The sequence below is a fragment of the Lagopus leucura genome, unplaced genomic scaffold (assembly GCF_019238085.1).
Source record: "Lagopus leucura isolate 7727_CA_CO unplaced genomic scaffold, USGS_WTPT01 Super-Scaffold_100043, whole genome shotgun sequence".
NCBI lineage: Eukaryota > Metazoa > Chordata > Aves > Galliformes > Phasianidae > Lagopus > Lagopus leucura.
The window spans coordinates 2498705-2512831 of NW_024962290.1; the positions used below are offsets into that span (position 1 = coordinate 2498705).

The 14127-nt window shown below is 52.4% G+C and overlaps 1 protein-coding gene across 1 annotated transcript in view; it reads left to right on the plus strand.

Annotated features, from left to right (window-relative positions):
• Nucleotides 1-14127, plus strand: part of PLXNA2 (plexin A2) — a 210560-nt gene that overhangs the window by 142132 nt on the left and 54301 nt on the right. Inside the window, exon 5 of the mRNA XM_042884112.1 lies at nucleotides 6068-6202. Within this exon, the coding sequence (XP_042740046.1) occupies nucleotides 6068-6202 (135 nt within the window). The remainder of the gene's footprint in view (nucleotides 1-6067; nucleotides 6203-14127) is intronic.

Consider the following 14127-nt stretch of genomic DNA (forward strand, 5'->3'; position numbering starts at 1 on the left):
CTGCTGCAGCTTCAGCCAAGATGTGCACATGGGGTGCTGGACCCAGTGCTGCAGATGCACTGCAGAGGAAGGTGACCCAGCCTGGCTCCCTCCCCCAGACCCGCTCCTAATGAATCCATCCCCGGAAGAACGCTGATTAATTAATTAGCAGCTCATTTGCATGAGGTGGCACGTCATTCAAGTTGTGCTGCTGCAAGTAGGGCTGTGACAAGGTGTGAGCTGACAGCTTTTCAAATAAAAAGTCTTTTAGGGGAATGATCTCCCGAACTGGCAGCTTTGTTCTGGTGAGCCTCTCACACAGTAATAAATTACAGACATGGGGCTGCTGATTAGTCTCTGCGTGGTGCCTCGGTGCCACCCTCCCTGTTTTACCTTGCAGGATCTGCTCTGCAGAAGGATGGAAGAAGGAAATAAGGGCAGGAGAGGCAGTGCTGGCGGGGGCATGGGCAGGTCTGGGTGTGCTCACAGTGCTTTGAGCTTTAGTGTCCAACATTTGGGACTCTCAGGGGATGCTCAAACGGCTGAGATCTTCATCATCATTGTTATGAGAGCCTGTGGAGTGCAGCTGAAGCTTTAGGACAGAAGGAAGGGCAGCGTTTTCTTTTTGTTTTTGACGTATCTTGCCTTCCCTGCAGATGGTCTCAGACCCTTGAAGATGATAAGAGCGAGGTCTCTCCTCACCTCAGCTGCACGTGCAGAAGGCTTGCAGCCCTCATGCAGGGGAGCAGGTGGGAAGAAAGCCCTGCTCCTGGGAGCAGCTCTGCAGCCTCGGTGCTGGGGTTGTGGAGCTGAGCTCACTGGTGCTGCTTGCTGCCAGGTTGGTGGGTTTGCCCCTTGTTCCCATGTGCTGCACCCCAGGGAGCGCTCCTGCTTCCAGGTGGTGACGGAGCCACTTAGCAACACTGCCAGAGCAGAGGAGCTGGGAAACAAGTGTGGGTGTGAAAGACAAACGCAGAGACGTTTTTGACAATGAGTATTGGATTTGCAGGAACATCAGATCTATAAATAATGTGGGTCATGATGGCTGATCAGCATGAGCTCACTGCTGTCCCCCCCACTGCTGTGCTGTACCTCGCTGCCTGCCGTCCTGCTCGCTGCACTCTCACTCTGCAAGAGACAAACCTGAGTCTGTGTCGATGGAAGGAGCAGCCGTGGTACCACAGTACCCAAGAAAAACTCCTGCTTGCAGTTCCCCTGCAATGCCTGCACACTGCTGGAGCTCTTTATAAAGTGCTGCTTCTCCCCAGTGATCCTGGGGAGCTCTGTGAGGACAGCCCAGTGGGGATCAGCGGGTGTATTTAATGTTTCTGCACTGCAGCTCTGGGAAGGAGGGATTTCCTCCTCCCAAGGAGAGTGGATCCTTTTTCCATAGCCACCCAGTCTGGTATCAGTGTGTTTTCTGCCATGAATCTCTCTGTAGGTCTTCCCCACGGGGATAGAAATAAGGGTGATGCTCACCAAGACAGATGGATTCTGTCCCAGTTTGGGGAAAAATGCATAAAGAAAAGATGACAGGAGAGAAAGAGACTAGAATGCGAGGGGGCCTCCAGGTAATGAAGTTAATTGGATATGCTGATTTAAATTGAACATGCATGTAAGGCTTGTCTTTAACTTCCTCACGGACATGTCTGTGATTTAAGGGAAAGATATGTAATGGGATTACTGTTTCACTTTAATTTCAAAGGGAGGACTTCCCACATGGAGAGCAGTGTGCCCCATCAGCCTGTGCTGTCCCTGAGCTCCTCATGTCCTCCTGAATGTGAGAATAGGGGGTGCCCAGATGGGAACGGGGGTGCTACATGGAGGGGAACAGGCAGTGCTGCATTGGGGTGCTGCCTGGTGGTGTGAGCACAGCCCCATGCAACAGGTCTGCTATGAGTTCACTGTGCAATCCCCAGCAAATCTCCACTTCCCTCTGCTTTATCAATGATGTGCAAGTGGCTCTGACCCAGTCCCAGGGCATCCCAAAGCATCCCAATGCCAGCAGTGCTCACTGGCAGCTGAAGAGGTACTTCACATGCAGAACAATTTCATAAAGGGCCTGAAGGGCTCTTGAAAACTTCTCATCTAGAGATGATGTGCAGTTTCTGTTCTGGGTTCTCCCCTCCTGCAGCCTGCTGTGCCTGTTCCCAGTTGTGGCAGAGGAACCAGCATGGGCTGTTGGGTGCATTGATGCCACGAGGAAGTGTGCTCCATCCGAGCATCTCACCTCATCATTTGGATGTGGTTGTGTACAGCCCAGCTTAATTAAACTGGATTAGGAAACATAAATCCCTTCCACAAAGATGATTTGGTGGAGGAGCACACAGAAGATCTGGGCTGGTATTTATTTATCTCATCCTGTCCTTGGGATCTTCTGCTCTGCTGAGTGTCTGGCTTGTAAGAAGTGCCCTCGGTGCCAGGTTGGGGTAGGAGAAACCCTGCAGAACTGTGGATGGAGGAGGAAGGGGAGGACAGCCCAGACCTCACTGCTCCATCCTGTTGCTGAGCCCTGCTGCCAGCCTCAGTCCTGCAGAATTTCCAGCAAAAATCCATCCTGGAGCTTTACAGGAAGCTGTAATGGGAAATGCCCAAGAGCCAAAACATGCAGCCTTAAATGACAAAAAAAATGGCAATTCTGCAGAGATGCACCTTGGCCGTGAGGGCTGTTCTTGTTTTCTTTTTCTATTTCAGGCAGTAGATGCAGTAACGCTCCAGTGCGCCTTCCCAGAGCCGATGCAGCTCCAGGAGAAGCATCCATTTTATGCAAATGCAATGTTGTTTGATGGCATTTGCCCCGAAGGGTTGGAAATCCCAGCATGAAGGGAGCAGTCGGCAGGCTGCAGGGTTGGCTGGGCTTTGCGCTTTGTCACTGTAAAACACAAAGAGCCAATACCCCACTGGGGCTGGATGTGGTGATCTTAAAGGTCTTTTCCAACCCCAGTGATTCTCAGTGATCTCAGCAACCCTCCTGGTGTGCTCAGGGCTCCTCCAGGCTGTGGCATACGGAGAGGATTTGGGATCTGCCACCCAACCAACCCGACGGGTGACCTTGCATCCAGAATGGGGAATCAGTCCCTGCAGCCTTGGAATACTGAGCACAAGCATTTCATCACGAGAGCCACCCTCATTGAAACGCTCATAATGAAAGCAGACAGGTAATTTAATCACGGAAAGTTCCTACAAAGAGATTCGGTGTCTTCTAATGGAAGCCTGCTGGGAGGAACTGGAATGGAATCCAAATGTGGGTACCAGCTGGGCAAGGAGAATACCTGAAACTTCAGCACAATGCATATGTGGGAGCTCCACGTTGAATTAGATCCCTGAATGGCTCATGCACTTATCACCGTGGGTGCTACTCTGCAACATGTACGTGACACAATATAGTATTTTGCTAATCTCCTAAGATAATGCAGAGCTTATGCCTGCAGGCTGCATTGTGGGGGTATTAGACACATAAATCTGCACTGTACCTTTGAAGGACTGTGGTTTCCTGAATGGAAAAGTGTTCTGCTTCATCACGCGGGGCGTTCTGCTGGGCTTGGTGCTCTGAGCCAGTGCTGATACTGGGATTTGCAGATTATGTCGTTAGGCTCTTTTCAGGCCATATTTGTAAACATGCATCGAGAGCAGCTGAGGAAAGTGCTCTGTCTGTCCCAGGTGACTTCTCCAATTCACACCTGAATGTGTGAGCCCGTGTTCTGCCCTCCTGTCTCCTGACAGTGAGCACGACTCTTGTCCTGATCACCTTTGGTTTGCGTTGCCAGCACTGCAGGCATCTCCCTGCACCCACTGCTCACTGTTGTGCTGCACTCACTCATTTCTGCACAGCCCAGTGCTGCTTCCCCTGTGATTTTCTCTCATGCCTCTTCATCCTGGTTGTACTGCAAGGAAGGGCTGTGGGGCCGCAGAGAAGAATGGCTGCCCTCAGCCCAGCCCCATCCTGCATCTCCCATCGGGTTGGGATCGTGATGCTGGGTCAGCTTTGCTCCCCAGGCACTCAGAAGTGAGCACTTCCCTCTCTCCTCCAAAACCTCAGACCTTTAAAAAGAGCAGCTCTAGGGTCCGTTTCATCACCCTTACCCTTTATCTTGTTGGTGTCTGCGGCACCATGTTTACTAATATGTATTTAGTGCCAGGAAGACACCTGTAAGGTTGGCACAGGGATTATTTCTGCCTCCAGACGTCAACGAGAAGTTTCCTGCTGCAGAGGTGATCCCTTTCTTCTTCCGCATGCACAGGAATCATCCTTCTTCTCGTCTGACATCATCATCTGTTGTCATGGAAACCGAACTCTCAGGAAGGGAGGCAGTGAAACACCCCAGCATCAGCATCTCCTCCTATTGCCCGGGCACTGTGTGGGGTGCTCACAGCTGGAGCTGCTGGGCTCACAGCTGGATGCAGGGTGCACTGCCAGTGCCTGGCCATGGGATGGGGCAGAGCCAGGCAGGATGCCCCATGGAGCCGGGCCGTTCAGGGCAGTGCTCCTGGCTCCAGCCCTGACCGCAGCTCCTGGTTGGAATTGGACTGCATGAGGCTCATCCGGTGGTATCTCTCTTCATTAGCCCTGTCTGACCTCATTACTCGAAAGAAGCTCAATGTAACGAGCTGCCGGTGCCCCCGAGGGAGCGCTGGAAAGCAGTTGTTTTGTACAAAGGTTGCTGATCCTTTGTGTCCGCAGCTTCCATTCCCATCTGGCTGCTAATCAGGAGTTTTGCATGGAAGCGGCTGACTCTGGCAGTGCTGTTTGTTCCTCAGGTGACTTCATGGCATTGTCCCTGTGTCCCTGGGTTGGTGCAGGATTGTGGTGGTGCCCCAACAGGGTTCGCAGGTCCAAACCACCTCTGGTTCCCAGCAGCTCGGGAAGTGACTGAGTTGTCCCCATTGGCACAGGTGCAACTGAAGCAGGATGTGACCCTCTTTATTTGGATTTTGCTGTCTGAGTTCTCAGGGCTTTTGAGTCGGAAGTGTCATGGGTGCAAAGCCAGCTCTCCCTTTGCTCACATTCCCATGCCCTTCTTTTGTGTCGTGGAAAAATCAGGTAAGGAAGGAGGAAAGAAATGCAGAAACCAAACCCAGCTGTGTACCCCGTGTCTCTGTGTGTCGACAGGCATCAGCAGGGCTTCCTAGAAGTGGGTTTATTTGGAGCAGGGGTTCAGTGGAGCCCCTCTGTGCGTGTGTGTGAGGATATTACTGTGTTTCCTGCTGGAGTGGCACCTGTGTGACATCAGGCTCTGCCTTTAGCAGTCCCAGCAGCCACCTCCCAGCTCTGCAGCCTCGGGGTCACCGCATGGCACCAGCCCGGCACGTGGCACACAGCCAGCATCTGCAGCACTGCCAGCACCGTGTTGCAATCCAAGGGCTTTTCAAATATGCAAATCCTGGTAGGAAAGACAATGTAAACTGTTTGTTTCTCCTCCTCCCTTTCCCCTCGTGCAGCCCCCAAGGCCATCAATTATTAACTTCTGGAGGAGACGGCACGTTCCTGGCGGCGCTGGGGATTGTCACAGCGTGGGCAGAGCTCTGCAGGCATGGAGCTGGCTGCTGGAGGTGTGGGACCTGCAGCTGTGGGGCTTGGCAGCTGTATGGCTGTGTTAGCACTCTGCTTGCTCGGGAGATACGGCATGGCAGTGACATCTGCCTGGGGTTGGGTAGAGGTGGTGTCTTAGGAGGCTTCTGTGGCGTTGTCTAAGTCTTGTTCGTTATGCATCTGGAGAGGAACCATCTCTGCAGTAACCTGGTTAGGCTGTGGAGTGCTCCAGCTCAGGAGCCGACTTGCAGTTGCATTTGGTGACTGCAGTCGTGGCACATGGGTGATCTGTGCGCTCACCTCGCAGCACAGAGCTTGCTCCTTCATTCTCTTGCGATGGGGAAATGACTTCAGAGCCCCTGGAGAAAGAGCCTCTGCTCCGACTCCTGCATGCGCTCTGCTTGCCAGCTCCTCGCTCTGCTTCCAGGTCCCAAGCTGAGGGTTGGAATGAGATCCTTTTTCTCATTTTTTCCTCTTCCTCTTCCCCTCCACCCCCCGAAGTAAAATCTGCATTTGGCTGCTATGAAATCACCTGCAATGTGGTTGTGCTTCTTCCAGATCCGAGCAGATGGCCCTCCCCATGGTGGAATTCAGTATGAGGTGGTGACAGTTTTCAAGGACGGGAGCCCAGTGCTCCGGGACATGGCTTTCTCCATTGACCACAAGTTCCTGTACGTGATGTCGGAGCGGCAGGTAAGGACCCAGGGGGCTGAGCTGTGTGATCCCCCACTGCAGAGCTCAGCTTCAGCTGCCTCTGCCTGGAGGTTGTCCTCTGCGCACATGGAGGATGGCTCTCTGCTGGTTTATTGCTGTCTGCAAGTATTGGAAACTGAGCTGGGCTGCTGCAGGGGAAATGTGGTTTGGGGATGGGAACCATCAATGATCAGATAATGAGCTCCTGAGCTGCTGGCGTGGCTGCCTGTTCCCTGCAGTGAGCTTGGCAGGCTGCAGTTTTGCGTAGCTTTATCCGAGCATCCTTTGTGATGGCTTTATTTTTTGATCTACCCATATATTTTAAGTGTTGGGGAGTAAGTAGGGTGAGCACAGAGGTGGGACTGAGTGTGGTGCAAGCAGCTGCCATGCAGGTAGCGCTGAGCCTGTGCTGTGCCATCATTGCTGTGCTATCATTGCTGTGACACCATCGTTGTGCCACCATAACTCTGTCACCGTGCCACTGTCACCATGCCACCATTGCCATGCCACCATTGCCATGCCACCATCACCTTACCACCGTCACCATGCCACCACTGCCATGCCACCATCACCTTGCCACCATTACCATGCCACCTTGCCATGCCACCATCACCTTGCCACCATTACCATGCTACCATTGCCATGCCACCATCACCTTGCCACTTTGGCTGGTTCAGCCCCCACCGGTGGCAGCCAACATCCTTTCTTGGCTCTGTGTGGTCATAAACAAGTTTTATCTTCCAATATTATACCATGATATTACGAGGAGCATATCTTTAGTGTTTGCAGAGCTCTTAAGGTAGGTGTGGTGTGAGTTGGACATTGCCAAACCCGAAGGCTGTAGAAAGCCAAACCAAAAAGATTACAGTGGAAATTTATGGCCAGCAGCACACGGGAGCCTGCAGCTTTGGGGAGCCAGAATGGTGTAAATAAGGCAGGACCTCAGCTGGAGCACATCTCATCTGCACCGTTCTCTGAGACAAAAACAACACCAGAAGTCCCGTGTGCTGAGCCAGACTTTTGGGTTCACTGACTGCTGAGCGTTTTATTGGCTGTTACTCACCACTGTGTAATTCAGATTTATAGAGCTGGTGCCTCGTGGGTGGTGGAGACAGGAGGAGGGTTACATCTGAGGACGTCTGGATGCCATTAAGTGGCGTTGCCTTGGGTTAACCCTGTGAGTTAACAGCCAGCTTTGCACGCCTGGTGCATGGGGACCTCCACCTGCTGCAGGAGGGACACAAGGAGCTGATGTGCTGAACTGTGCAACAAAAAGATATGAGGAGAGTTAGCAAAGAATGGAGTGCTCCTGCAATGCTGATTCCATGCACAGCCCTCGCCCCCTGGAGCTGCCCTCTGCCCCCTGGGAGCGTGTGCCATGGGCCCAGGAGCCCCCACACTGACACAGTGTGGATGTTGTCAGCCCCACTGAGCCCCACTGCCCCAATTCTGGCAATGCTCAGCAAAATAGAGGGGGGAATGCTTTTCCTTTATTCTGGAGTGCTCTGTCTGGAGCCTGATGGCTGCAGGGAGTCGATGCCATGAGGAGGAGAGAGGCCGAAGCTGAGGCTGTGAGCAGTGAGAAGTGCCCTTGGAAGTACTGAGAATGCACAGCTCCAATGTATTCTGCAGTCTGAAGATCTGGAATAAGATGGAATTGCGCCACAGTGAAGTGGCACCGGAGCAGCTGTGCTGAGTGTGAGCTGGGAAGGGCTGCCCACAGTCTGTGGTTTCTAAGAAAGAAATAGGATACGTGCCTATGGCAAAACTGATCTGATAAACACTGCATTTCTGTGGGATTCAGCAAGGAGATGTGCTCCCATGGCACAGACTGGGAGCAGTCCTGAGCTCTGTGCTGCTGTGGGGTAGGAAAGAAACCATTGCATGGGTGCAGCGTTCTGCCTTGCACTGTGGTTGTGCTCAGAGCACACGGTGAGCTGTGATGTGCACACAGGTGCTTCCAGCACATCCGTGTCACTTCTGTGTTGATCCCACCTCCCTCCATGCTCGGAGCAACTCCATGCTGAATGCGGAGGGAAGGCATTTGCTTCATCCCAAAATCTGGAGCTCAGTCCTTCCCCAGTCCCCCTGGCTCCCATCCCAGCCCTGTCTGCTTCTCTCCAATTTATCTGCAGTCCTTTGGAGCTCTCCGTGAGCCTTTCATGTTCCATTGCCAACTCCTTCCAAATCAGAATATTTGACATTTGATTTTACTCCCACAAAGCACAGAAGCAACAGTTGCACAGTCTGGTCCCGGGGAGGGGGGGGAGGGGGAGGAGAGGAGGATAAAGAAACTTTGCTTCCATCCTCAGCACCAGTTCTTTAGCCGCATGATTTAGGAGTGCTCATTAGGAGCTTTCACAGGCTCTCTTGAAGCACCTGGCTTCAAATTCCTTTCATGGCAGAAGAGAAGAGATTCTGACCCCAACTATTTAAAGGAGACAGGCATTTCTCAGTGTTGCTCCAGCAAGCAAACACCATCCAGCCCACAAGCTGCCAGGGCTTGAGCATCACGAGATGCTGCTGGAGCATCAGTGAGACTGCATGGGGCTGCCCCATGTGAAGCAGGAGGGCCTTACAGACCTGTGTGCCTGCAGCTGGGCCCTGGGAGCCTTCCAGCAGCACCCTGCAGCCCTCCCTCCTGCCTGTACATCCCCGTGGCTATAGGGAAGAGCTGTCTCTCCGTCTGCTCTGCTAGCAGTGAAATATTTGCTTAGCAAATGCCCCCGTGTCGGGAGCTGCAGAGCTGCAGGAGCCTCTGGGGATGATTTGTTTCACCATTCCTTGTCCTGTGACCCTGTGCTGCGTAACTCCTGAGCAAAGGGTGTTGTGTTGGGCTGAGCTTTCTGGGTGCTGATGGAGGGGAGGGAGCTGCCAGGGTGATTTAAAAGAGTTTGGAATCAGAGTGAGGAAAACAAAGAGCTCCATCAATTCTGGGGTAGAGGTGCTGTAAATACTGATGGTGGCCAGAAAAAAAGAGTGAGAAAACACGATAAAAAATGCAAGAGATGTGGATAAAAGGGGATGGCTTCATCAAGAAGGAGAAAAGAAGAAAAAAAAAAAAGGGTGGATTAAATTTTTAACTGCATTGTCTGCTGGTCAACCACTGAGCTGAGCATCATTGCAGAGGGCAGGGCTGTGCTGCAGCACCTGCTTGTCCCACGCTCCTGCAACACGTGCAGCCATGCAGGGCTTATTTCACTTTCCTCCCTGTGGTCAATTAGCAATAATTAAGAAATGTAGGTACAAGCTTGCCTGGGATCATTAACCACACCTGTGTGATAAGAAGGATGTGCTAATGAATGCCAGCTGACCAAAAGGCCGTGGTGTTTCAGGGCTCTGAGGCTCAGGGACTGAAAGGACCTGCAGAGCTGCTGGGATGTACGGGCAGCCACCAGGAATCCGAAGGCGCGGAGCAAAGGGCAGACAGCTTTGAAGTAACACATACTTGAAAAGTAAACTTCCCTGCAAGAAGCAGTAAGAAACCACCCCTGTGTGAAAACTCAGCGTCAGGGGTCGCTGGGTTTGTTTTGGTAATGGGGTGTATTTCAGACGCTGCTCACACGGCTATTTCTTTCAAGTGCTTGCGAGGTTTGCGCACGGGGTTTGTTTGTTTTGGGTTGGTTTTACTTTGTCTTAAGTCTATTTTTTCCCCTGCCAGTCACAGCCACAGGGTTCCCATGTATGTGCTTCCCTTTGCGATTCCTCCCCATCCACAGACCTATTGTTTAATTTTCAGACAGGCAACCACAGTCCTGAAATCCTTCCAGGATTTCCCTGCATGCACGTACACACACACACACTGATCCCCTGCTCAGAGCACTGGTGTGCATGGGACAGCTGCAGTGCAGAGCAGCTGCTCTGATACCATGTGCTCCAGGTCTGCTTGCTGCTCGGGTTCCATGGGGCGTTGCATTGCTGTGCCCCCACCCCCTCGTGCATCCTCCTGACTTCGTGCTGCAGCACAGAGGGGTGACCTATGGGTGCAACGGTGGCAGAGCCCCCCACCAAAGCAAGCTGGGACTTCTGATGCATGATGGACAAGCTGAAGCAATGCCATGCTGAGCTATGATGGGTTTTGCCCCCGTTGGTCTCAGATGACCCCAGCAGGGCTGCAGCAGCACTCAGGGACGCAGCCAGAGCTCTGTGTTCCTCTCTATCAGAGCTGTTTAAAAGTCTCTCCCTCCCTGTGCTGCTGTGGCCATCCCCCCAGCAGTGAGTCTGGTGAGGAGGGGAATGGTTCACACCGGGCACGAATAGAAAAGAAACATAACTCACAATATGGTGAGAGTAGCTCTGAAATGGCACAAATTATTCTACTTTATACTTTAATTAGTTTGAATTAGCAATGGGAATAGATGCATAAAATGATCCAGTGAAGGGTGAAATGGAAAAAGGGATACGGGGTAGAGTATCACTTTATTATTGTGAAGTTTGCAGGAAGAGAGAGCAGGCGATGAGCTGCTGCTCTGAGTGCTTGGCAGGGAGGTGGTGAGGACTGTGCTGCAGCACAGAGCCCAGGGCTGCTCCATCCCTGGTCTGGGGGCAGAGAGCTCTTTTCCCTTCAATGCTCTGAAAAGTTCTGCAAAATCAGATTGGTTGGGCTTTATTATTTTTCGTTTCAATTCAAATCACATGGGGAAGTACAGCTCTAAGCATGCTTTCTCGCAATAACACTGAAATGAGCAGGGCCAAAACATGCAGTCAGTTCCAGCCCAAAACCTCAGGACACACCAGCCGAGCCTGTGGGATCTCAGGGCCGTCCCAGTGGCACCACTTGAACAACAGCTCTGCATCTGGAAACCAAATTCCCACCAAAGCATTAGGAAAGCTTTCAAATAATCAGGGAAAAAAGAGTTCCTGCGGATTCCAGACAGCTTGGAAGTGATGCCTGTGCCCTGGGGGAGGTGGCTGTAATGGTGTTTCAAGCTGGGACTACACATAAAAGTTAAGGCTGGTTGCAAAGCAGAAAAACACAGCTTGTGGGTTTTGTTCTCGCATTTCCTGCTCCTTCCTCTTCCAAGGCAAAATGTTTGCTCTGTAAAACTGCAGTGAAGATGCCGAGGTTTTCTAGAGCATTGTGCATGCAGCCCTGCCCTGTGGCTGTGGGAGCTGCAATAGCTCCACATCTCTGGGCGATGCGTGAGGCAAAGGAGCCCCATGAATAATCTGCTGTTTGTCTTAGCGGCGTGCAGGAATGTGCCCAGCAGACTAAACACAAGAGGGCCGAGAGCAGGGCAGGCACCAGCAGTGCCCATGGTGGGGGCTGAAGGCCCCCAAGTCCTTGCACTTACAGCACAGCACCATTCTTCATCACCGTTCAGTTCAGCGTTCCATAGCTGCGTGAAGCTGGGTGTAGGAATGGGAAGCACCAGCTATGGCTGAAGGGACAAACTGCTCACAGAGTCCACGTGAGCAGTGGGAGCACATTCAGACACATCTGGAAGTGGCTGCAGCTGGCAGCGTGGTTTCAGGTTGGTCTGAGCAATGTCCATCCGTAGCACAGTTTGGGTTGCTACCAAGGCTGCTTTGGGTGCCAAGCTGCTTCAGTGGATATTAACATATTCTGGGGTTTGTTCCTCCAAAACTTCCTGACCTTTGGCAGTGTCAGCCTTCTGGTTACAGCAGCAAAAGATGGAGCTCAAGTGGGATTTTGCTGTTTCTGCCTCGAAGTGTCTCTGCCACATAGAGCATTTCCATGGCACTGTCAGTCCCAAGTACATCCATCATGGTTTCACTGCTGGTTGTCTGTGCAGACAAAGCATGAGGGTGGATTTTGTGTTGGGCACTGGCCCTGTGGCGGGCTTCAGAAGCAGCTTTGTTGGCCTCTCTGTGTCCAGGGTTTGTGCCATGCTGCCCATCTCTGCTGGGCAGAACTGGGAGCATCTGTGGGCTTTTAACCCAGGAGGTGGCAGGGAATGGCTGAGCTTCAGACTGTGGTCATCCCTGTGCTCTGAACACTGCACTCAGCAAGGCACAGCTGCTGGGGACTTGGCATTTGGGCATCCATCAGAACCAAAAAAATGCTGGGAGCTGGCATGGGGGCACTGCTACACCCAGCCCTCAGATGGGACAGAGCGTTGTGCTGTGTGCTCGGGGCTGAAGTCAGAGCAGTGCAGAGAAGGAAGGTTTGGGAGCAATCAGATGCCCAGTGGCTGCAGGTTGGCTTCTGCACGGATAGCGCATGATGAGCACTACTCTGAAGTTCTGCCACCAACAACAACACATTCTCTCCTCCCCTTGTTGGCTCCACTTCACAGTGTGTCTATCCACATTCTCTCACAACACATATTTATCTGCTCGGTGCCCTGGTTGGCTGTTTAATTGGCACTCGTGCTTCCTTTCAAGCAGAAGCGGAGCTGAGTGCAGGAGCAGCGTGTGGGCAGGACGGAGCTGTGCTCCCACCACAGCAATGGAACCTGCAAATGAAAAGGAAGCATGATGGCGCAGGATGGCCACAGCCAAGGGACACTGAGGGCACAGCTCCAGCTATGTGGGGCACCCCATGTTCCTATGTCCTAGAACCAGTGCTTGGTGCTGCAGCTCACAAAGGATGCTGCATTGTTTCCTAGCAAGCCACAGCCGCAGGTTTTTCCCATCACTTTCAGCAGTGATTCACAGGCAACTGTCAGTGCTTTGGGTGCTATTAATATCTTCACAAGAACACGATGATAAGTGGGGTTTTTTTGTTGTTGTTGTTTTTAATTTATTTTTTGGGAGAGGAATCAAAGGGGAAGGATGGGTGTGAAAATAACTCCTCCTCGTGTGGCCGGACCATGGTGTGAGCCAGCAGACAGTACTGCCCAGAGAGAGAACTCACCAAAATCCCTTCCATTTAAAAAGAGCTGACCACACAGGAACTTCGATTTTGGAGGAACTATGCCAGGAACAGCATTGCTGTGAGGGCAGTGTGCAGACTCCAGTTGCTAGCTGCAGGCAGGCTGGGTATTTTCATGTTGGGTCTTTGCTGTCAGTGTGCTTGGCACGCAGCTTGGGGGGCATCTCTGCAAAGCACGAGGGCTGGGCTCTGACCATGGTATGGGTGTGAGTCAGCTTCAGCAGGGCGAGTTTGATGGGGGCTCTGAGTGCTTCCAGAGGTGCTGCCACCCCCTCCAATGCAGACAGAGCCCTTTCCAGCAGCCCCACACTGCTGCCGTTCTGCATTATAGTGGGAGTGGTGTTAGAGGAAAGGTGAGGATGTCATCGTGATCCCAGCTGGCAATTTCCCATCCTTTCTTAATGGACTGAACGTCGTCCCCATAACTATAAATTTTCCTGGCTTGGGTCAGTCGAAATTGGAGACTTAATGCTAGAGACAGACACATTTTTGTTTTATTTTTGCACTCTGTGTAATCACATTGATGGCAGTGCCGTAACGGTCCTGAATTATGGGTGACCAGAGAAAAAGAAGGCATCTCCTCCACTCCCCGTTGTTATTGTCTCTGGGTGCAGAGCAAAATGTGTAGGCTCCGGGCTAGATTGTGTAAATCTCGTTAGAAAGCCATTCCCAGCTAATGAAACCCTGGGAGAGAGGGATTTGCCTTCCCAGCCTCCAGCCCGGTAGCAGGGCTGGAATCAATCCATCGCAGCGCTGCGCGCTCGCTCCCCTCTCCCACGCTGCGTGCTGCTGCAGCCGCGGGTCAGCGATTTGTTGCGTCTGCACCTGAGCTGTTCCCAGTGACAATTATCTCCTCGGAAGAAAACTATAAAATAAAAATCACCGTGCGAAGCAAGCTCACCTGTCTGCACTCCGTACAGGGAAGCAGCGAGCAGACGTGTAAATAATTGCGCCTTCCCCGCCGTGCGCCTGCTCACAGCCTGCTTGGCAGCGTGCATTAATTCAAGGCATCGGCGCTGCTGGGGTGAGCGGCTGGAGTGAAGGATCTGAGCTAAACACGTCTCATCTAGCCCTGTTTGTGCAGCCT